A 23,581-nucleotide genomic window follows, 5' to 3' on the forward strand; every position below is an offset into this window, starting at 1 on the left:
TGGAGAAGACAGAAATGGAGCGGACAACCCAAGAAAATGCTGCAGCCGAGAAAGGCAAATGAAAAAGTGGTCGTAAGAGCATTTTTGCGCTCACTTATAAGAGAAAAGAGATGCTTTCTCGGAGACTATAGCAGAACGATCCGTGAAGATGGCTTATTGTGTCCCGGCGGTGCGGATACGTATGCTGATCTCCTAAACTGTTTGTATGCAGCATCGAGCATCAAGCAAACGATTACTTATTAAATATATTGACAAGGTGCCAGTTACACTGTGAGTTTCACATTGCTGGTGGTTATATTCTTGTTGCATGATGACATGATCAGGTGACTGTCCCGATCTGGGTGGAGCGGGGCTAGTATAGTAGTAAGCATAGTAAGCGTGAAAGCTACTTACTAGTTAGGTGGATCCGATGTGGGGGTCACCCCACCACATTGCGATCAAGATGACCAATAACCCCACATTGCGACCACCTTCTTGCAAGCACCTGTCTCACTCCAGCATTCCCAATATCAGACAAGAGCGAACTTGACCCTCGAAGAGCACAATTATAGAGGGATAGGGATAAAAACCTGCATGAGGCGGAGAGTAGGATTGTACTTACGTACGGATGTTTTAGTGGCAGCTAATTTTAGGCTGCTAATCAAGCCTACCAGCAGCCGTACTGGAAGCCGTAGCAGAAGCATCTCAGTCTACCACATCGCTTCTGGCTATCATGAAAGCACATTCAATTAAGCTCATGCAGAACATTGCAAAATCATTAGTTAACTAGTTAGTAACATTCACCCCTAAGGCCCGGAAAACTGTTCGCACTCGAAGATAAGCGAGGTACCTTGCCTTCGAAATACTAGTAGTCTTCGCACACATCACATAAGCTTATAGCTTTTGTAGATAACTTACCCAGGTTTCTTGTCAGCACCTGCATCTGCTTGCCAGCAATAGATTACCGTCACACGGTCACCAACACGCTTAATGCACATAGTGCTTCATCTAACGCTAAAAGTAGTACGCCTCTGTCCAAGCAACACTACAAGGCTCCCATCACTCTAAAAATTAGCCAGAGATGTTTTGAATACGCCCAGGAGCTTTATATCTAAGCTACATAGTCGTATTGACACTATGGCTATTGTGGTGCGCAAGATCATAGAACATCGCTATCCCATTCGATACTTTGGTTTTACGCTAGCGCTACGTCTGGAGAGCCAAGCGTATAAAATATATATACATGAGTGAAGCGAAAAACCTCAAATGACTTTCCATAACATCATCGGCAGTAATTTAGAGAACTTTTCATCTTGTTCTAGCATGCGAGGCTCCGCAAGTGAAGACAAAAACAGCTCGTTAATACTTAAGATTGTTGAACTATGTATAAAGTGCTATTTTGATACCTTCTATGTGATCCAAACTAGTCTGGAGATAGCACTACTCAAGCGAAGTGTCGCCGCCAGGTACGATGCTTCTCTTATAGTTCCTTGAGGATCGCACCTGTCAAATCTAGGGCTCATGCTTGACTATTGCATCGGATTTGGATGCTTTCACATTGTGAATCGCAGCAGGAGGAAAAGACAAATGTTCGCACTCACATGAGAAAAGAAGGATGAACTCGGGGAGCATGTAGTAGTTTAGGAGTATGAGACGGAGGCTGACAAGTAACTAATTCAGTTAACAAAGCAAACCCTCTTGGTATCCGCGCTTGTGTAAGAGACTAGGGTAACTGAGCGAGTGTACAAATATCTGAGAATATACGTACGAAGGGGTCGTGATGTTTTTCACTCAAACTAGTGGATCAAGAATAAAGGAATAAGACATTACTACCAATGCTGTATAACAAACCCACTTAAGTGCAATCATTGAGCCCGAGCCGATGCAAGGTACATGTACCTCCTGACTCTCACATGTGCATCCAAGCCCTTCTGGCCTTAAGATTAGACAATCTAAACATTCACACGTCACTATATTGGGATGAGGCTAAGATAAGCTTTTTCATGGCTAGCAAAGCTGATAAGGCAAAAAAGGCAAAAAAGACAAACAAGGCAAACAGGGTATGGCAGCTGAAATAAGGTGACAAGGTTCTAGTCGTGTGACCAGATGAAGTCACCTGCCTATACATCATGGCTATTCCATCACTGTCGCCCTCATCTTGATACCCAATCCCAATCTGTTCTCTTCCATCGCTCGAGTTACAGCAATGCTCAGGGGTCAGGTAAAGCCCAAGAAAAGCTGCCGATAGGACCGAGTCCACGTCAGAAGTTCTGGAAGGCTTGGCATCTCTGCCTCTTCTATGCCTACTTCGCATATAGTTGGCGTGCCCGCCTCGCTAAAAGTTTGGACAGACACAAGACGCAAGCATGGCTTGAAGGATCACACAGCTTGTATCGCATGACACCAAGGGTATGCAAGGGCTGCTTTGAGAGACTAGCAGCGCACTGTGACGACAAGATGCGCAGTTGAGTTCCGCACAGTCCATGTGGCGATTGTTGCCTGCGCTTGTGGGAGTAGGTAGACAGACGAACTTGGGGGCCTAAACAGGGGATATGGGACGTTGCCGGGATACCAAGGGGGCAGGTGAGGTCGAAGGCAGCAAGTTACCACTTGTATGGGCTAACCCGTTGGTGTCTGTGCTCTGCCGCGGAGACGTTTCCCTTCCCGAGGATGCCACTCGTGCCCGTGCTCCCAGTCCCACCGCCAGCATGCATTGGGGCTCAGGCACATCCCTGCCAGACGATCCATTGGAAAAAGGTACATTACTACTGTTATGTGGATCTAGCTGACTGTCAGAGAGTAAACTGGGTTGGATTTACTCTTAGTTAACGAGCCTTTCTTTTGGTCCAACTCAATCAAATTTCATCTATTCAAAATTCCCCTAAGCTACCCCAGCTTTCCTATTCTTAAAATGTACCATACTATACTCTTGCATTTTTGTCCATCCAAGTTTCTTGTTTTTAAGCTCCTCTATCTTAAGGCATATCATAAAGAGTTGGTTTGGTGTGCTTTCTTTAAGTCGGTCCGCCGCCATCGAGAACCCACAGTTGGCAAAAAAAAAGGTCCTCTTTAGTCATTTTTCTAGGGCAAGCCGATCCGTGAATCTGACAATCATTCGTCATTTCCTCAAGTTCATCGCACTCCTTATGTAGATAAGTGGTTAGATGAAATCCTCTTGACGTTGTCTCAACATTGAGCCCTAGCACAACTCCATTTGCCGCCAATTCTGGATGAGATTTAGCAAGAAGATATCCAGCCGTAGCGGGTATACACCTACGATCAAAATGGTCAATTATGAATCTTTTAACCTTGTCCGTCAGATGTTTTTCGTGACCAAATGCTTCGCCAACAGCTTGTTGTTTCAGCCAATTGTTGAAAACCTGCTCACTTTCTTCGTCAGGGGTGTCTTTGAATTTTTCATCCCATGCTTCTGCTGTGATAGGAAAGGAAAGTGAAGTAGCTGCCCCAGCTTGCTGGGGTTGTCCATCGTCACAAGAGGATGAAGGCATATTAGACAAAAAATCTTTTGTAGAAGGAAGAAGCCCTTTCGGTGACCAGCTATGGAAGGCTGAAAGAGCAGGAACCTGAAGGGACCTCAACTATATATTCTTTCTGCCAATGCCCGCATAACCTAGCATATATTGCTGCACAGGAATCTTGACATTTCACTTGCTCCGCCAACCCTTGCATCCTACGCCAGCGGCTAAAAGCAGTGGTTACACCGCCTCCAGGCACGATTCCTTGTCCTGAGTCAGTGCAACGCACAGATCCTTTTTTATCTGCCATTTACATCCTTCTCAACAATTGCGTCGCTTGGCAATCCCAGTTTACCGTGGTTCCAACTGAAAGTTGACCTGTAGAGCGAAACACTCCATGTCTATGGTTTTGTGAACAAGTCGCAACCTTTCATGTTCGATAAAAGGTGGGTAGCGCTAAGAGTGCGCATGTTCAAAGTGCAACGAAGCGGCTGAAAGGCTAGACACCAACAACACTGATACGACTGAAGATCATGTCAGCCTTGTTAGTGACTGTCACCATGACATGTTTTCGCTCTTGCAGCACGGCTATCCTACTGGAATGACTCAGGCGCTTACACTTGCCGCAGCATCCTTCGCTTGCAGCAGCGGACGACGCTGCCAAATAACAGGACGGTGAGGTTGGGGCGCCTAAACAGGGCGGATAACAGGGGCACTTGATGAAGACATTCAGCCAACAGGCACAGCCCGACAGTGTCGCCTCACGGCAGAGATAACAAGTCATCAGTTCAAAGTGTATGACTGATAGGGGTGCATAGTGTGTGCGGCGCAGTGTCTCGGCACCCGTCCTTCGTGCTTGATTTCTTTCGCGTAAGCATAGTCAGAGATTGGCCACTAGGGGCTTAGTATCATCGCTCAAGATGTGAGTGCAGGACAGTGACGTATATGGAGCATCCAAAGTGCAGGGCGTCAGTGCGAGTGCAAGCGGCGCGTAAAGCATGTTGCAACTCAAGCGTAAGTGCCCCTGTCGTTTTTCTTCACAGGGGGTTTTTCGTCTCGTACGTAGGGATCTTACGTAGAGGAAAGATAAAGAAAGAGTCAGTGCACCTTGAGCATGCTTGCATTTCTTCGTTGCGAAGGAGAGGCATGATTCCCTAATTGGTAGGTTGTCCGCACAGATACCTTCAAACCTGGTCAGTGACTGCTGGACAGGTAAAATCATGCGGGCACGGCGCGGCGTGGCACGGACGCTGGCAAAAAGGTCCGTGATACGGTACATTCGAGTGCGTCAATGCTCCAGGCACCAGCTCGAATTTGCCGCCCAGCCACGCGCTCAGACCAGTTTACGACACTCGGCATCGACCCGCCGAGCCGGGCGACGGTCAGACCAATTACGTACCGCCGAATGACTCGTTGTGCTGCGCCTGGACTAATTTAGGATATCCAATAAGTACATTACCATGCGCATCTAGCCGCCGTCGGCTACGCAACGGTTCCGACCAAGTGAGGCGGGAATGTCGAGCACTCGCCACGCTCAGCCGCTTGCTGGCTTCGGCCCTTGCAGTTCAGATCCCGTAACGGCACGTTGGTTAACCACGCTATCAAACCGTAGTTTTTAAAGGGACGTTACTGTTACGAGTATAGCCCGAATGGAGGCAATATAAAACTTACAGTGTCAAACTTCTTGATGGTTGGTTTTCGCAGATAGAGCGGCAGGGTGCAATATAGGACAGTAAAGTGTAAGTAGAATAACTCTCTGTATTGTACTTGCACTCAAAACTTAAGTTGAACACATCGAGCCATAAGGGCTCAATGCCTATACTACATACTAAGAAGATAAGTGATCCTGTACGATCAATAAAGTGATCGTTGACGATCGTGCCCTGATTGGCTGGATGCATGTATGGTCGGTCACGTGACTGTGGCGTGGTTGAAGGATTGCGGCGCAGTCCATCCCTTGGGATCCTCCAAGCTGATTACTTGTAAGCAGCTTGCCTTGTATTGTAACAGGTACTTTCTTTGGTAAATGTGTAGGCCTAAGTAACGCCATGGACGGGGCTGCATATCGCAAGAGTATGTAGATAGAACCTTTACATTTATGGGGCTAGGCGGTAGTAAGAACTTAGTGAGTAGTTACTAATGGATTCTAGTTTTAGCTCGTTTAGCGTGTTGTGAATGCGTGTTGGGAATAGTACAACGTTCTTGTGTAACATGCTTTGCATCGTACTCCAGAAATCTACGCTGGGAAGGTGACTTTGAGGGACTACAGTTTTTTCATGCATAGGGAAACTGCTCTTTTCCAACATTCGACTATGGTGTGTAGTTTCTGGTGGTACTAACTCGAGTATGTTGTTTGTTCGGCTCCAAGGATGGAATTTACCAGCTGCTGTGTTGCACCTTGTTACACGCACTACACAGGCATTACTTTCGGTGATTCTTACGTTGATGCTATATGGCAAATCCCAGAAGGCTTGCTTAGAGGTCATTCTAAAAATCCCTCACCCTTCGCCATATAATACCGGAAGTTGAGTGGTGACTTCGACGATTCTTGACGAAAATTTCGTATATAACTTCCAACACGCCCCTCCCTAAAGCCGATGTATCTTCCCACATCCTCAAGAGCCTTCGAAGAAACTAGTGCTTTACACATCAGCCACTGGAGACGATGGAATTGATCGCCGCCAAACCAATTGCCACCACGACACGCTTCGCACACACTTTCCATTGACCAGACACCATTCACCCTCCCACAATGGCATTCCGCTTCGCTAGAAAATCCGCCAAGCGATATGAGACAAAGAACATCGTGTCCTAGTGCCCGCATTGGCACATCATTGTTTCTGATGAGGACGGGCAGGATTCTGTAGCATAGAATCTTGAAAGATTCTATACACAAGTCCCAAACACAATAGCTGTATGAACCTAGCTTATATGACAAGTGCGTAATAAGAACAGCCTCGCTGGGTTGCTGCACACCATCATATGCTTGGTGTACCCGACAGCAAGTTGGCTCCGTCTTCGGAAATCGACGTGTACGGCAAGCTTGTGTTATTACCTCCAATGACGGGTTACTGCGAGCCTCGACGTGGAAGAGCAGAGAAAGCCCATTCTGTTTCAACTCTGCATACAGGTTAACAGACTTCGCTTTAACTACTGAAAAATTATAGCTTCTTACCCTGTAGAAAACAACAGAATGCAGTATCCTCACATACTGCGGCTGGTTTGTAATTTGCGTTTTTGAGTAGCTCCCTCAACTTCGATTTCGATGAATCTACTACCTGCCGATTGTTCTCCGCATCCCCGATCACAAATTTAGCGCTGTTGCTATGTGCATCTGACGCTAGACAGCCATCTGCGTTACTCATCTTCACTGTTACTACGTGATTGTGCTGACGTCAGTTGAAAAAAAACAAGTGTCCGACAGAGTCTACTTTAGTTTATCTGACTTGTACTCTGTACGTAAACGAAAAAGAGAAAAAGGGATAGGAAGAACTTTGGTTACCCCTACGGGGTGGTTATCCACCCTATATATCCATTCCGCACCCTGCACAGCCCACTTGTTCATTGTAGCCCAATAACCAAAAAGCGAAGAAATCAATGAGGAAGGTACTAACAACCCCCCTGCGCTACTTGAACACACGTGCATAAACAAAGCATTGCTGCCTGTTCAAGTGCCAATGCATTTTTGACTGCGCCTACGCCCCTTCATCATGGGGGAGGGTGTCCCCAACGTTGCCTAGCATGCAGTAAAAAGCCTGACGTTCTGCCTTACAGCCGCTTCATCGCTACACATACATATAAGTCATCACTGCTGGTCTGCTGTAACATATCGTTTTATTTTTTTTATCTTTCATTCCTCTAGTATCTTGCAAAACCATCTGGGTCGCGATCTTTCTAGCTCCAAATTTGCGCAAGCATAATAGACAGAGATATCCCTGGTGTCGCTAAGCAGGACTGCTCAAGATCTCTTACAAAATCTTCCGCAGATGAATATAGCCAACCAGAGGCAGCCAGCTCTCCAGCGTCCCACCACACAAGCCGTTCTACAGACTCCCCTCAATTTGGTGATAACAATGAATCCCTACGGAAGAACCACAGCAGCAAACGCGGTAAAGAGCCGTCGCGCAATGGGGACAACAAGATAATGTGCAAACACCAAGAGTGCCAGGGCATATCATTCGATCGCAAATGCGACTGGAAGTAAGCATATCCCATCTACCCCACAAACCTACTCCTTCTAAACAACCATGATAAATTAACTGTTGTTTACAGCAAACACATGGACAAGCATGACCGTCCTTACAAGTGCAATGCCAAGGGTTGCGAAAAGGTCCAAGGATTCACCTACAGGGGCGGCCTCGGTCGCCATGAGCGCGAGGTTCACAAGATGCACGGCGGTACGAAGAAATCACTTTTTTGTCCGTTCGCCGACTGCAAGCGCTCCGGCGCCGGCTTCACACGGAAAGAGAATCTCACTGAGCACATCCGCCGCGTCCACCGGAGAACATCAATGTCAGCAGACTTGCACGGACTCGTCATTCGCCGTGACATGGTTCGTCGCGAGGTTGAAGGCTCGCCCATCCGTGAGTCACATGTCCCAGAGTCACCTTATATCCGTCCCATGGAGTACCACGAGGAAGAGGACCTCACCATGAAGCGCAAGCGTGGTGCCTATGACTCCGGAGTCCCTGAACGCGACAATGACGAGATGCGCTTAGAGAACAACCGTCTGCAACAAGAGATCGAGAAGAAGGACTCGCTGATAAACCAACTGGAGAAAACTATCATTGAATTACAACAGCAGAATCGAAAGTAAGTGCTTGGTGTGATTTGGTTGGGCAATGCTATGTTCGCCTTTCTTAGTATCTAGCGTTTACAGCGAGCAGCCGCATGTAAGCGCCATTAGGCACTGATCTCTTTTGTTTCTATGACCTCTTCTTAAAGTGCATCCTGCTATCTATGTCGGTATGCCATGTCTATTTCGTTGAAGTATGTATTATGTGATTAAACTGTATGTAAATTGGATTTTCTCTTGGAGTAGATGATGCAGCACGATACGTGGTGGAGCGCGAAAGATTAAAGGGAAACCCGCAAAAAGGTAACCAAGAAGCTGAGAAGTAGTCGTTGGTAATCAGCAGTAATCAATTGAATAACGACGGTGCTTATCTAACTACTCCGAAAGAAATCCCCATGTACTGTCAGTCTGGCCATGTGCCGCTATTACGACACCATCACAGACATTTTGTTGGCTTGAGACACTTCTAGCAACTGCTATTTAAATCTGGATACTTCTATCTGCTTGACTACCGGTCGCCCTTGGACTGTTTAAGCTGGATCGCATACCTGAACCGAATGATTGTTGCATGGTGATTAATTCTTTTCTACTCGCGGCATTAGGTACAATCACGGACATCTAAACGCACAGGCCAGCCACTGAATGCAATGCGTTGTGGCAGTGCAATGTTACCACAAGTAGTATGGAAGGCGCTCCACCTTGGGCGGGTCAATCTTGGCCTGGCCAACCTTACGATACTCAGTCACGCCATGCTCACTGCCATGGAGGCCGTTCTGTTGCTCACGCTGGCTGTGAAGGCTCTCAGCGCCGCCGCAGCAGTACCATATGCCATAGCAGCAGCAACTAGCTTTATCTCCAACATATCCTCAGCGACAATGTCAGCAGCAAGAACCAGATACAGCCTGTCCGTATCAAAGAAGCCGTCTCAACTTCGCCAGGGGCAGATCAGGGCGGCATCTAGCCTTGCAGAATGCCTTGCCAGGGTGCTAGGATATTTGACGTTTGCAGTGACCTGTTGAGTACTGCTTACCCCTGATAGATGACCGTCTCCGTAAACATAATGCACAGACTCTGTATGGGGCGACTGTGGCACAGTTGAAAACCGAATCTGCCTTGCCATATGGCTGCCTATGCTCCATTACAGCATGAAAAGTCATCATACCAGTTGTACACATTTCTGGGTCAATGCGTAAATAAGCAATCGTGCATTCCACTCGTCTAAAACGAGTGAAAACGCCTTGTTTCGTTGGAACGCATGGATAACGTTCTTTGTAGATAAAGGGTCAACGTATCATACGCATTGCAATTGAGACATCCCGACTGACACTCACATACTCAGACTCTAACTTTGGCGACAAACCCCATCTTGAACCTTCTTACCTCGGGCAGCTACTTCTCCAGCACACCCTGAAGTACCTTTTGCTATAAAAAGATTGGTAGTTACACCAATTAAGCCACAACCTAGCCGCCCAGGATCCAACTCCTACAACTCCAACATCAACTACTACTACCATGGTCTTTGGAAAAGACATCATTGATAAAATGCGCGGCAAAAAGACCGAGCCCGAGCCCAAAGTCCCAGAAGGCGTAGACATTGACCAGGACGTCGAAGACGTCAAAAACCAACTCCCACCCCTGCCCTCACCCCTGCCCACACCGCACAAGGACTTCATACACTGCGTCCCGCCCAATGCGCCTACATACCGCAAATTCAGCGTCTTCACCGCGGGCAGCATAGAAATGGGCAATGCGGTCCAGTGGCAAAAGCACATGGTCGCCAGCCTATCCCACCTCCCCATCATAGTGTGCAACCCGCGGCGCGGCCACTGGAACCCCAACATCACGCCGCAAGCGCGTGACAAGGACTTCAAGGACCAGGTCGAGTGGGAGCTCAGCGCGCTGGAGCAGGTCGATGTGATTTGCTTCTTCTTCGACGTCACGACAAAGAGCCCCGTGTCGCTGCTTGAACTGGGGCTGTGGGCGGGCTCGGGTAAAGTGGTCGTGTGCTGTGGAGAAGGCTACTGGAAGGGCGGCAATGTGGAGCTGACATGTGATCGCTACGACATCCCCTTTGTCAAGTCGTTTGCCGAGCTGGTGCCTGCGGTGGAGAAGATGCTGGTGGACAAGGGAATGGTGCTCGATGCCAAGGGCGATTTGGTGGGGGAAAACGTGCACGTTGACAAGAAGAAGCCTAAGAAGAAGGCGCAGCTTGAGGCTGAAAAGGAGCATTTGCAGAGGCAGATTGATGCGCTTCAGGAACAGCTGGCCGAGTCGAAAGTGACCTAATTCACTGTTTCCATCTCAATCTGTTTATAAGCACATCTCGATACATCTACAGGCAGCTTTCTTACTACGATACTATCTGATTGCTCCCTAAAAGTACCGGTTTTAGTGAAGTGATACTTCGAAGAGGCTAGAACATGGCCTAGTCTGTTTTAAGTTCGCTGGAGACATGTCATGGACCAGGAGAGCAATGATCCCACGTAGTGACAAAACCTACCTGCGTATACCTGCATGTGCGCGCAAAGCCCAACTACTGAAACCTCTCTCTGTAACCAAGACTTGACTAGCTTACCGTTGGTTATATTGTTACGTATGGGTAAGTAAGCTTATAACATCCTTCCTTTTGTGCCGGAAAACCTGGTGGACCGGAATGAGCCAATGAGATCCAGCATCTTGGAAGAAATGACTGCTGACCTTGCATTTTCATTGGCTAGTTCCAGCCCACTGATTTTTCCGCTACATGTGGAGGGAGGTTAGTCATCAGCGATTGCGACTCCACTTCCGCAAGCAACGTCACAAAAGTTATTATGAGATCGAGAATTGACCAATGTCATCGATTGGCTTCCTGAACTAAGCTATATAGGGAAGGTGGGGCTACCCAAAACCATTACGCACCTGCATATACTATATAGGAGTGAAGTAGTGGCCGCTGACGACTATATAGTGCGATAGACTCGATTGCTCAGTAGTGATATGCTGATCACTGAGCACGTTATACAGCTGCAGCGTGGTTGGAAAGATTATGACTCAGCGTTTTGAATCATATACTTCACACATGCTTACTGGCCTGTGAGCGTAATCAAAACCAATCTGCACATGAGAATTGGAACGACATCGCTTTCGTCATGTATTAGTAAATGCATGACGGAAAAGGTATTCTGGATCTCCAGGCTATGTCCAAATGGAATAATTACGTGCGATGACTCAAGGTTACTAACAGCGAACTTTGAAATGGGAATCTGCCACAAAACTCAGAATGCTACGTACGAAAAGTGGCGCTCACGACTTATTGGCACGATTCCAAACTTCCCTCATCTACTGGATCTGATAGTGGACAACATAGTGGTTCGACCCTCCGGAGATACTAAAGTTCAATTCGAATGCGACGGTCAACCAGGAGCCGAGTCGCAGAGAGCTGTTTGCAGCTGCAGTTTCTGTGTCGTGCTTGATGGCCTTACAAAACATAGCTGCCCCCAATTTGAAAGATTGGGCTTCCGGAGACGTGCGTGCAACATGGAACAAGCACATGAGACCCTTCTGAACACGAGTTCCGAATCATAATTGAAATCGTGTAGGTCGATCGTGTGAAGCGATTTCTATGTCAGCTTAAGCTATACTGAGTCCAGGATTTTCCCCTCGAGATGAATGATATGCAAGGCTGGCATAGAAAGAAGCACATCTGTGTCTTAGGGTAGAATGCCAGAGTCGCAAGTGACGAGTTACAAATATTTGATCTCGAGAGCGAAATTTTCTTTCCGTCTCAGAAAAGAATCCTAGGCCACACTCCAACCTGCCGGAATCGGGTATCGTGAAAATTTGACTTTGCAGTCAAAGTAAAACTATGTTGGCAACAATACCAAGAACCTCTCAACGGATATATGCCCATTAGGCACACCTCCATTCGGTACTCAGCTGTAGTATGCCAAGGTATCTACTTACTAATTTAATTACACTACATATCAAGATAGTTCATTGGTTAGGTCAGTATTTTAGTTTTCACATTATCTCAGCCTATCAAGAAATGAAAGGAAAGAAAAGGAAAGGAAAGGTAATAATCACATAAGATAAAATAAGCTAAAAGGATATTGGTGCAGAAGGAAGTTCTTCTACATCCCAAGCCTTGTTGTCTTTTGCTACCTGAATGTACCGGGCTGAACGCCCTTTTGGATAGCTCCTCGATGGAATCTCGGTTCGAGCAGCGCTCAGACAGCGCAGGTGGATGGGCAAGGGTAAAACGCGCTATCCGACCATTATTCACACAGGACCTTAGTTTAGTTAGGCATATTGTGCAGAAGTATTGCTAACTAACTAACTATTTATCATTTATAGTTTGTCTAGCTCTGTGTGGCTTTGGTTAACCTCCGCCATGACGGGCCCCTTTCTGAAAAAGCATGTTAGCTGCTGCTTCTTCTTGGTCCGAATAATCAACTTCATCAAGTGCTGTGTGGCCATTGCGATCAATTTGTACACATATATACATACTAAGCACAATCTTAGCTACAGGGACGTAGCCCATTTCAATCAGCCCTACATAGGTATGATCCCTCATATTCACGAGACACCACTAGCTATCTATTATAATTATGCATTTATAAGCTTAACTACTTGTCCTATTCTATTAAATTCTATATATTTAGTGAGCGAGCGCATTGATAGGCTTAGAAGAGTCACATCGATGAAGGTCATCATTTTGAGTGACGGCTTCAGGTCATTATCTTTGGGCTATGTTCATTTGCATAGATGCAGCTCACAATTTTCGACTCTACAGAAGACACTTCGTGAATTTGACCCCCCTACAATGGGTGTTACTACCTACAAAGCACCACACGCGTTAATCGGCACCCAGCTTAGTAGTCACCACTACCATCCCGCTATACTGTGCCCTTTGCAGGGCATCCATGTGTATAGCCATCAAGTCTTATGCAGATCTTTGGAGTTTCTGTCCAACCTACGGTGAACTGCACCCATGACCACCTTGAGAATACCCGCTGCAGTCAGTGGCTCGCCTTCTGCGCCACTAAAAGGAACGGTATCCACAATGTCTCTGAGATTGTCGTCCTCGGCCAATTCAGCAAGCCCATCATCAAGCTGCTTGAGATGTTTGCGTGCACTAGACTCCTGGCCCACCTGGAAGAACTGGATACCGACTTGCCAGGCAGGCGCGTTGAGCTTATCAAGCTTCTTGGCGGTCTGAATAATGGGAGACTCAACATCGTCAGAGGGCTCACCATCGGTGATGACAATGATGTTAATGGGCTTAGTTCTGTCGTCCCGTTCGTAGCGCTGGAGATAGGGTTTTAGGATCTTGTGGAGGTGCTGGCCAGTTGGTGTGGCACCGCAAGGTCGAACAGTCTGGAAGATTTCAATAATAGTGCTGGGACTGGTAATTTTCTTGTAGAGGCTCGAATCAGGATGGTTCAAGAAGTAGATATCGATGCCATCTTCGTCGTGGGCTGTACAAATTGGTGTAATAGTCGCAAGGGCTTCCTGCGTCTCTCTCCATGAACGGCCAGCCATGGATCCTGAATCGTCAATCAAGAAAATAGTATCAAAGCTCCTAAGGAAAGCGTAGGGGTCAGAGTCTGAAGTCGTTGTTATAGACGATGACTGGAATGCGCTTGCATTTTGAGCTGGGCCTGGTGTATAGGCCGGCGGGGCTTCATTGTCAGGATTTTGTGTTTTAATCGAGGAAAAATTAGGTGGACGAGCAGATGATGGTGGCAATCCGGTACTGTTGTTGCAATTTCCAATATTCTTGAACATATCCGCTGGCACTTTGAGGGTATCTTTTGGATTCCGGAAGGCTCTTGTAAATCTATCGAGCATACTTTCTTATTGTTGAAACGATGGCTGTGGTGAGGTTGTGAAAGGAAGTGTGGTTTCAAAAGCCAGGAGCCCGATAGTCTTGAATCAGGTCTGGACATTCAGACTAGATATACAAATGTCTTTGGTTATTCTGCCTTGCAATGCGCCTGACTGGTTTGCAGCAGAGGTGGCGCCACTAGCTGCACACAGCCACGGAGCTAGGGCCACTGCCCCAGCCGTCCTCCATGTACATGCAATCAGGCCGTGACAGGCATGCTCAATAACCACGACATATAGTGAGTAGCTGATTTTCGCATGAATGTTACCCCTGAATTTGAATCAAGGGCTCCTTCTATGCATGTAAGGGGCTCTATTGATAATGCTGAACCCGGGTTTCCATGACCGTGTCTGAGTTTGATCTTTTACCAAGACATGCATATTTAGTACAAATGAATGACTGAGATTTAATGCTAAGAACGTCAAATCACCTTACGATTGTATTTCACTGTGCTGGACGTGGATATTTGACGACTTCAGAAGGAATTCTTAGGAAGAATAATCTTGACGGCGATCAGAATTGATCAGAACACATAGAGGTAAGCAGTTACGAGCATAGCGTAGTTAATACATATTACGTACGCATGCTGGCCAGCAAACCCTCTGGCGAACGACATGAGCCCGAGTGGCGCAGCAAGTCGCAACAATGGAACGGAAATATAAAAAAAATCACGAAGTCCGATGACTGTCGTATGGCGGATAGACGTCGTGTGATCTTTTGAATCAGGGTTGCCTAACATGTTTGGGCTTGGATGTAACTACTGGAGGTGAGGAATAGATGCTTGCTTGGAACTTTTCATCGTTTCTCACTCTTACAAACCTACGCCTTCGTCGCATACCTGCGGCTATCACAAGCTCGTTTCGCAGGCACCTAAAAAACTCGACAGCAACCCGCTACCCTAGCATATGCGCATGATTGTGCACTGCATGGCCTGGCCCGCTTTATTTGCCAAGCACTTGCAAATGATGCCAACATGTGTACAGGTAGCCATGCCGTGACACTTGCGCCTCACCGCCGGGCCCTAGCTGAGGGAAAGCACTCATCGAACAAGGGGACAGGATTTTCGGACGCACAGAGTCCAGAAATGAAAGCGGCTGGACACAGGATGCAGGCAAGGCTCAGAGCCATGACACGACTCTGAGGACACAGCAACAAGGGCACGGGGCGGCAGAATGAGTCAAACGATGCTGCCTGGGCCAGTATGATAGGCTGGCGGTGCGCTGTGACCGTGAGGGACTATGATAGTAGCGTATGATTATGTGACAAACCTAGACAACTTTCGTAGCCACGGCGGCTGCCCGCCGTCCCATCGCGACAAACACTGGCACAACAAACACTGCGATAACAACTAGCATAATAACGAAGTCAAAATCAAATACTCCAAAAGACCCACAAGTGGCATTAGCTCCTACGTAGTCGGTTTTCAAGGCAAAAAACTCCGTCGTCACAGCCCTTGCTAACTTGCTCAGGGGCAATCAGTCAGAGCCACCAGGCATCCAAACCAGGGCAACAGATGATCATCGGGCTGTGTTTCAGGGTACTTACTTCGAAACGGACTGAGAAAATCTTTACCTTTTGCAACCTTTTCCATGCCAAATTTCCTCATGTGAAGGGCGCTTATGATGCAGTGATCTGAAAGGCGGCACCTGTCGCGGTACGATGAGTGGAAAGGAGCCTCGAGTGATGTACGAGTCCGAATTGCGCTAAGTAGAGAACTTACGTGATAGCCCACATATTGTAGTAGCGTGTCATTGTTACGGTCGTCGGCTCCAAGTTTTCCACGAACATGTACTACGCGACAAGCTCGAAATTGTAGATTGATGGAACCGGTTTGAGTGACGAGGTCGGGTAGCACTCACAACCATAAGCTTTATTGATCAGATGGCGCCCCAGAGTCTCAAGAGCTTGACATTAGCGATGCCGCAAGGAGGGCTTTTGCTGGATTTTGAGGAACACACATCACTGCTTTTAACACAGAGCAACACGCTGGCTCTCAACCAGCGACCGAGGACTCGACTATCCGGATACCAGGCGTCGAGTTGGAAAAAACTGGGCTAACACTGCCGTCGACTATCAACTGTGTGCAAGGCCATGTCTACATCAAGGCGTACTGTTTGCACAAGAGCAAGGCAACTAACCAAGACGAATGTCGGTTTCTAATGCCCGACGAGTGCCGTGATGAAGCCAAGGTCGACCATCACCCGTCACATTCGTATATGCAGTTCTTCCTTATGCGAAACAATAGCTATATCAACAAGTACAACGGTCTGACCTCTATGGCAAGGCAAGTCAACACGGGCATCGCGCCCTGCATCAGCACGGCGGCTGTTATCGAGAATACATTATCAAGTATGCCGCAAAATGGGAAAAGGCGACGACGTTGTATCGCGAAATGGCGCAAACGATAACCATCAACGATACTCAACTAGATTAGAGTATGATTACCAAGTTGATGAATCGGCTTATTGGAGAACGGGATTACTCTGCGCAAGAGGTGTGCCATATGCTGTTCAACTTGAACCTCTCACAAGACTCACGCCAATTCATTACGATAGATCTTCGTCACTCCGACCAGTATGCCCATCATTACCGGGTCGAGGGAGGAGAGTCTCGCTGGGATCTCTCCATCTTGGGGTACTACCAGTAGCGACCAGCAGATCTCGAAGACGTTAGCTACTTTACTTTCCTTTGCTCGCATGCGCATCGTGCGCTGTACAACGTTCGCCGCCGGGCAAAAAACCGCATCATCAACTACTTCCTGCAATATGCCAGGGAAAACGTTGAAGATTACGGCTGGGCAAAGCTTATGCTCCATCATCCGTTTCGAACGCTCCAAGACGTCTTCTTCCTCCCAGAAATCCACGACGAGCCATGCGACGCGTATATGGAGGCATGTGAAATGTCTCGAGAGCGTTGCACCTACCCGCACGATAGATTCAACGACCCACTTCCTAATCCAGAGCCGTCTACCCACGAGGATACTCAAGAAGATCTCGATGAAGAAGCGTTGAGCAACATGGACGCTGAATGGGGTGAACTCGCCCGGCAGCTCCCAGATAGCAATGGCAATAATGTCGACCTACTCGGATGCCGCGCAGAGCATAATGTTGATTAGAGCGGCCTTGTAGGCACCCATCCCGACCTGCAGGCCGACTGGTGGAAGATATCAAAAGCGGATCACTCAATAGGCACATGCGACATTGGTCCCGTTACTTCATACAATCGGCGCAAGGTTAAGCAAAAATTGCTTTGGGACACCTTTTTGGACCACTTTAGGGGTGTATTCAACGAGCCAATACGAAGACAGTTGCTCCTCCACATTGACGGCAAAGGAGGCACCGGAAAGACCACTGTCATCATGTCCATGTGTGCCGAAGTTGAGCGTATCACTGGCAACCTTGGTTCATGTTCTATTGTTGTTCGAGTATCTTCTACAGGAGTTGCTGCCTGTGATTTTAATAGTAGCACTTTGCATTCACTTCTTCGACTGCTAGTAAAGGATAAGGTATATCAACTATTATCGCTCGGCAACTTTCGTACGCTACAAGTTTTACTCTCTCCGGTATCTCATCATAGACGAAAAGCCCATGGTGTCGCCACGCCACCCTTGTCGTAACACTCAACTCCTTCCCAGTTACTGCAATATAAGGATGGGAGTAGTTGAGTGCTTTGATATTTTATGGATGGTAGAACTGTGACCGACTGTTGGGGGTTTCGCAACTTGCTTAGTCTTGCAAGTCTGTTTAAGACTTATTCAAGCTAGATAAAGTGTCAGACATGCCTTTGCAGGAAGCAGTAACCGTCCGTTACTAAGAGCACGGTTCTGTACTCCGAGGAGCTTTTGTGTTAAAGTGTGGACAAAGTCGATAGTGAGTGGGGCTCAACATACGCCAGAAGGTATTGATAGACCAACATCCCTACTATGGGTAAGAGGGATGCAACCAGCCCACTCACACCCACTAGTATCTCACTGCTGCTCAGCAGCCATCCCAGTAGCTTTTGCCCAACATTTTCCATTGGCTGTACCGTGTATGTAGCCTGTAAGCCACTATAGAGCCCTGAAGCATGCTACGCCACTCACTACCTGATTGCCAATGAAAATTGGCGTATCCTACCTTGAGGATATGCTCGGCTTGCAGTGGTGCATTGACACGGCCGTAGATCTTAGCCAAACCATCGCCTCGCGCCTAGGGCCAGTTGACATCTCGGGTGGCCTTTACCGGCGCATTAATTTCAGTCTTGGCTATGTTCTAACACAGCCTCAATCAGTGTTCGCTTTGTTAGGGTTCCAGTATCCCACTATACATACAATCTATCCATTGTAGTTTATCGTAAACCGCTTTTACCTGCGCTTCGTATGGTTTGGTATTCTTCCCGAGCTCGGACAGTAGCATGGCTTCTGTGCATCCGTCAAATTGACGCCTATTCAGACCCCCTGGGTTGCTAGGATGGCACGGGGCTTGTGGCGGGCTCGTGGACTCAGTCCAACGGGCCCAGGCTTGTTTGGCCTTGACAGCCCGTGCGCTTCCCTGAGTGTTCCGCACGCACAGGTACTGTCAATTGCCATTCAAGCATTAACGTCATATGATAGCTAGGCTTATCGGATACGGTACGCTAGGATCATACCAATAGAACTTAGTTAGGTCAATTGATGGTAACATTGGTTGGAAGTTGAGCCGGGCCTGGCTTGACTTTAGGAAATGAAGAAAACAGGCTGACTACCTGCAATTGCGATCTTCTGAACTTGGTTCTGCGTTTATTCCACAGACAACGTACGGCATAACCTGAGACACAGTCCCTTGCCAACACATCAACCAATTCAGTTCGGGTTAACTCCGCTATGTGTGACGTATATCATCGATGCCACGCTGAATGAAGCTTATCCCTGAAATTTGCGCGATTAAGACATATAGATTAGCATCTAAAACGGCTAGGCGCACCGCCATCCTTTTAGAGATAATTGGTTGGGCTGTTGGAGGACCTCTCTAAGCGCGGGCAGGTTCAAACAGCCCTCCATCTGCAATCCGCACAAATGCTTGGGCGTTGCATGTCTTTCGCGTTGACGTAAGCTGTATAAGCCAAGGAAATGGAAAAAGGAGAGTGATGGTTGCCTTGTAGGAGCCGGTGGGAGGCCGCCCATTGTCATCGCCCCACCATGCCTTGTTGGTTGCGATAATTGCAGGGAGGAGACAGACTTACGACTTTGCCCATTATTTTAGTACCTCATTCAAATCAGAATTGCTGTGTATACCTTTTAATACAGCAACACGAGAAATTGGCGACCCGGTGTGTAAGTCTACCTGTTTTTTCTTCGTCCTTGCTCCCTATACACCAGTAGGCAGCGCAGGTCCGTGCATTAGTGGGAAACGGAGGACCGCTGGGGCACCAAGGCCTTTTTTCTTTAGTAACTAAGTTTTATGAACTGCGTACTTTCAGGAAAATCTCAGGCTGCACCAGTAAGCTAAACACCTAGATCGAGGTATGTTTTGGATCCGGTTTGATGAAGCCTCCTATGTTGATTATGCATACTCTCCAATCTCACACCCTCTGGTTCAACACTGTCGAATTTGCTCCAAAGGGCCGCCAACAAGAAGACTACACGCCAACGTCTTAGGCAATCACTCAGCGTGGCTGACTCGTGGCAGCAGAAATGTCCCAACACCACCCCGAAGGAAGCTACCAGGGGTTCTTCGGCTCTTATATCAACAATAATCCAGTACCTCGGCTTCAAATCAGTACTGCGGAACAGACAGAGCCCTGGAATCCGTCACAGCGCCCGCGAAGTGTGCAAAACATGAGAGAACAGGCATATAGCCCAGCTACGTCGGTACACACCACAAAACCTACTCCTGGTACAATGCTAGCAGAGCGAATGATCTACCATCAGTCAGATCTGTCTGCAGCACACCACAGTCTCGGTCTCAGTCTGCAGAGTGGCTCATCTTTGCTCACTCCCAGCTATGGTTCCTCTACATCCAACCCAACCACACAAGAAGATGCATGGAGTTTGTTCAATCTCCGAAGCGCTGAAAATAGACGGGCACGCGGTGTATCACGCCAATCCAATGTTGAATCGCCGCGCTATCCTCGCAGTGAACTTCATGACAAAGGTGTTGTGCCTTCTGATGAAGGCTACTTCTCAGTCGAAACAAGCCAACCGGCACTTGGTAACGAGGCTGACTGCTCGAGCCAAGGTTTGCCATTAGAATTCTCCAGCCGAATTGAAAACATGAATGTCGAATCCGTGGCTAGTATTGCTACAGGAGTGTCAACAGTACCCTCGGATCAAAGATCTTGTGTTAGCAGCACGCGTAGCCGTAAGTCAACAAGCAAACCGATCAGGTGTGACCAGGCTGAGTGTTATAAGACATTCAAATGTAATTGGAAGTACAAGTGAGTAGGTTTCGGCTTCATGAATGCCGATAGTGCTGAATTCCAAACAGGAAACATCAGCTCCAACATGAAAAGCCATTCATGTGCGACACACTCAACTGCAGAAGGGCTTCCAAAGGATTTGCCACATCAAACGATCTAGATCGACACAAGAAGAGTGTTCACCAAGTAGATTTCAACAACCGATCTTATCGGTGTGTAGGTAAAGATTGTAAGAATAAGGAAAAGATATGGCCACGTCTGGATAATTTCAAACAGCATGTTCAACGAATGCATCAAGACGAAGATGAGACAGATGTGATTGAAAGGTAATGTTCTGTGTCCAGATGTTGGATCTGGCAAACTGATGTTGACAGATCGAAGTGGAACCCTGAAAAGCGGCCCTCTTTGGTGAGTCAAGAGCCTGTAGATGCACACTTGGACGCCAACTTGGTGCTGGCTGGCATGGATAAGTCCTTCCCACTCAGTCCAACGACGGATAATTCATCTCCCCTTGACCTTTCAACAAAACCAACGCATTTTTCTGGACAGCGTCGTGGCCAACGCCGAGCACCAGGGTTGTCATTAGCTCAGCAAACACAAATTCCTCTCCCTGCCGATGTGTCCACGGATACTGCACCAAAAGAACCGATTCCGCAGGCTTCTCTGCCTGATATCAGTTACGAGTTCTCCAATGCACCTCAGACAAAAGCCGAGCAACAACGAATAGCACAGCGAACACCCGCTGCTGGGTCTTCCCCTTCGAGTTCTGTAGGGATTGGCCATATCTTGAACATCCTACACCAAGCGAGTAATTCAGCGAAACGAGTTGAGAAGTTGGCTGAAAACGTACAGTCAGGTTCAGACACTCAATCTGACACGGATGCAGTAGTCTTGAGTAGACATGATGCGTTGCAAATCCTCAAATTTATCACACGGAGCACAGACGTTGCTCAGGCTGAGAAAAGTCAGACAACAGGCCTGAAAGTTTGTCCGCGTCCTGGATGCGGGTATGCTGTCAATCGGGATAGTGATTTGCGGAAACATATGAAACGGCATGAGAAGCCTTATGGCTGCACGTATCCAAGGTGCCATAAGCGCTTTGGCGCGAAATCGGATTGGAAACGCCACGAAAATAGCCAACACTTCCAGTCTGAAGTGTTTCGATGTACTTTTGAACTATCTTCCGGTGCGATTTGTGGAGTGTATTCACTTCAAAAGGAAGCATTCGAAATCCACTTAAAGACACATGACGTTTTATATCCCGAAACTGCAGAGTTTCTGAACACACGCAGCAAGATTGGGAAGAATTTTGAAGGATCTTTTTGGTGTGGCTTTTGCAAAGCTATTATTAAGCTTAAGACAAAGTTAAATGAAGCGCGGGACGAACGGTTCGATCACATAGCAGAGCACTTGGAACAAGACAACAACAAAAAGAGCATTGAGGAGTGGATATGCGTCGAGCAGAATAAAACCAAGAAGGAATTATTACTCGAGGAGAGGATGCAAAATAATGACGATGAAGAGAGGGCAAAGAACAATGACTTCGCATCTGCTAGAGGGGAACGTGACTGCCATAACCCGCTTCCACCTCCGCCACCCCCACTAGAACACGGAACTTGGGCGCCGACTGATAGGGGCTTGTCGCAGTCATTGCCCCTATATTCTGGTAATGAGGGCAACAGGAAGCGAACCGCACCTGACAACGTTGATGACCTGGATCCAAAGAGCAAGCAAAAGAGGAGAGTGAGCACTACTACGTCCGGATATTGCGTACGTCCACAGCACACAACGTCCATACTTGATTGTTGATAGCTAATCGTAGAGCAGTGTTTTTGTCAGGGCGGACCATGCAACTCGCTTCAGTCTTCATGCCTAGATGGTAACCATGTATTATGTTCGAATTGTGTGTACATTATAGAGGAGTTTACGACTGTGGGTTCAATGTAGCTTTATTAGTAGTGTTGGACAGGGGTCTAGATATTTATGTGCGGTGCTTTAGTCTCCCTTTAAAGTAAAAAGTTCGGCTTCTTTTCTTAGATCTTGAACTTTCTGTTTGAAGGCAGCATTTTCATATTAGATAATTCTATGAGGCAATGAAGTGGCCTGTACTCAATGACGAGTAGAATTGATGTGGAGCTGTAAGGGGCTCTTACTCCCCGCCAACCTCTGCTACCGCAAGCGATGGATGTATTGGCAATGATCAATGTACGTACCAGTTGTACTTTGCGCATCGCTGGTCTGTTAGATTACCCCTCATGTGGTGTCATCCCAGCTGCGTGATGCTCCTCAGCTATGAAAAGTTTGTAGTTCTCAGTAGTTACATATACACAACCATAGTTCTTTGTATTGATGTCTCGTCGCAACCGTAGTTCGCTGTTCTGCTGCCTTCGTCGCAACCGTATTTTGGTTGTCGTACCCAATGGAGGTGCGCCTAATGGGCATATACCTGTTGAGAGGTGTATTTTTGGTAGTATTACCAAACCATTTTCACTTTGACTGCAAAGTCAATTTTTTTGATACCCGAATGCGGCAGGTTGGGGTGTGGCCTGCCGTTCTTTTCTGAGATAATTGATCTGATACGCTACACGGCAAACAGATAGAAAAAGTCAAATAATACATATATACACGGCGAAACTTCCGGCATTCACAATCTCGACGACTCAGCAGTGCCAAATCCTGGGGTAACCATCTTCCGCGGTTGTACTGCTTTTTCAGATATCCGAATATGTGATAGAGATGTAAAGTCGCGTTTCGGCAGGGGCCAAACAATAAAGAGGGGGCTACAGGAGTGTCAAAGGTACCCTCGGATCAAAGATCTCGTGTTAGCAGCACACGTAGCCGTAAGTATTATTGATGAGGTTCATGCTTCCAACAGCTACTCAATTTCAACATCTAATGCAATCAAACGATCGCTGTATTCGAGGCCTTAGAGTTAGTGCTACAGCAACAGTATATGAGGCTGACATACATGCGAGAGTGTGAGTTTGAGGCAGAAGAAGAGATTAAATGATGAGCAGGACGTCTTCCGACCTTTCTAGTTAAGGAACTTCTTGTCGTTTCGTGGATATCGGCATCAATCAAGACATAGAA

General features: G+C 47.4%; 6 protein-coding genes across 6 annotated transcripts; 5 read left to right on the forward strand and 1 right to left on the reverse strand.

Annotated features, from left to right (window-relative positions):
- Nucleotides 1–1,892: 1,892 nt before the first annotated feature.
- PSV08DRAFT_186653 (uncharacterized protein) lies at nt 1,893–2,768 on the forward strand (the record flags this gene model as incomplete). Its single annotated transcript, XM_066091929.1, has 4 exons — nt 1,893–2,039; nt 2,074–2,388; nt 2,445–2,496; nt 2,527–2,768. 4 exons carry the CDS (start codon nt 1,893–1,895, stop codon nt 2,766–2,768), a joined length of 756 nt encoding a protein of 251 aa, XP_065948391.1.
- Nucleotides 2,769–7,470: 4,702 nt separating this feature from the next.
- PSV08DRAFT_187020 (uncharacterized protein) lies at nt 7,471–8,271 on the forward strand (the record flags this gene model as incomplete). Its single annotated transcript, XM_066091954.1, has 2 exons — nt 7,471–7,655; nt 7,728–8,271. Coding segments are annotated over 2 exons (729 nt in total), but the record flags the coding sequence as incomplete, so codon positions are not given.
- Nucleotides 8,272–9,792: 1,521 nt separating this feature from the next.
- Nucleotides 9,793–11,387, forward strand: PSV08DRAFT_373675 (uncharacterized protein; the record flags this gene model as incomplete). The annotated part of the gene is made up of 2 exons (XM_066093248.1): nt 9,793–10,527; nt 11,328–11,387. The coding sequence occupies 2 exons, from the start codon at nt 9,793–9,795 to the stop codon at nt 11,385–11,387; spliced, it is 795 nt and encodes a 264-aa protein (XP_065948393.1).
- Nucleotides 11,388–13,019: 1,632 nt separating this feature from the next.
- On the reverse strand, nt 13,020–14,160 carry PSV08DRAFT_326422 (uncharacterized protein). Its single transcript, XM_066092711.1, has one exon. The coding sequence runs from the start codon at nt 14,077–14,079 to the stop codon at nt 13,165–13,167; it is 915 nt and encodes a 304-aa protein (XP_065948394.1). The 5' UTR covers nt 14,080–14,160; the 3' UTR covers nt 13,020–13,164.
- A 2,317-nt stretch (nt 14,161–16,477) lies between these two features.
- PSV08DRAFT_187177 (uncharacterized protein) lies at nt 16,478–17,732 on the forward strand (the record flags this gene model as incomplete). Its single annotated transcript, XM_066091960.1, has 3 exons — nt 16,478–16,690; nt 16,764–17,148; nt 17,245–17,732. The coding sequence occupies 3 exons, from the start codon at nt 16,478–16,480 to the stop codon at nt 17,730–17,732; spliced, it is 1,086 nt and encodes a 361-aa protein (XP_065948395.1).
- Nucleotides 17,733–19,766: 2,034 nt separating this feature from the next.
- PSV08DRAFT_208423 (uncharacterized protein) lies at nt 19,767–22,525 on the forward strand (the record flags this gene model as incomplete). Its single annotated transcript, XM_066092068.1, has 4 exons — nt 19,767–20,509; nt 20,560–20,817; nt 20,866–22,261; nt 22,319–22,525. 4 exons carry the CDS (start codon nt 19,767–19,769, stop codon nt 22,436–22,438), a joined length of 2,517 nt encoding a protein of 838 aa, XP_065948396.1. The 3' UTR covers nt 22,439–22,525.
- Nucleotides 22,526–23,581: the final 1,056 nt, after the last annotated feature.

The sequence above is a fragment of the Bipolaris maydis genome (assembly GCF_028858645.1).
Source record: "Bipolaris maydis strain C4 unplaced genomic scaffold PSV08scaffold_13, whole genome shotgun sequence".
In the NCBI taxonomy this organism is placed as follows: domain Eukaryota; kingdom Fungi; phylum Ascomycota; class Dothideomycetes; order Pleosporales; family Pleosporaceae; genus Bipolaris; species Bipolaris maydis.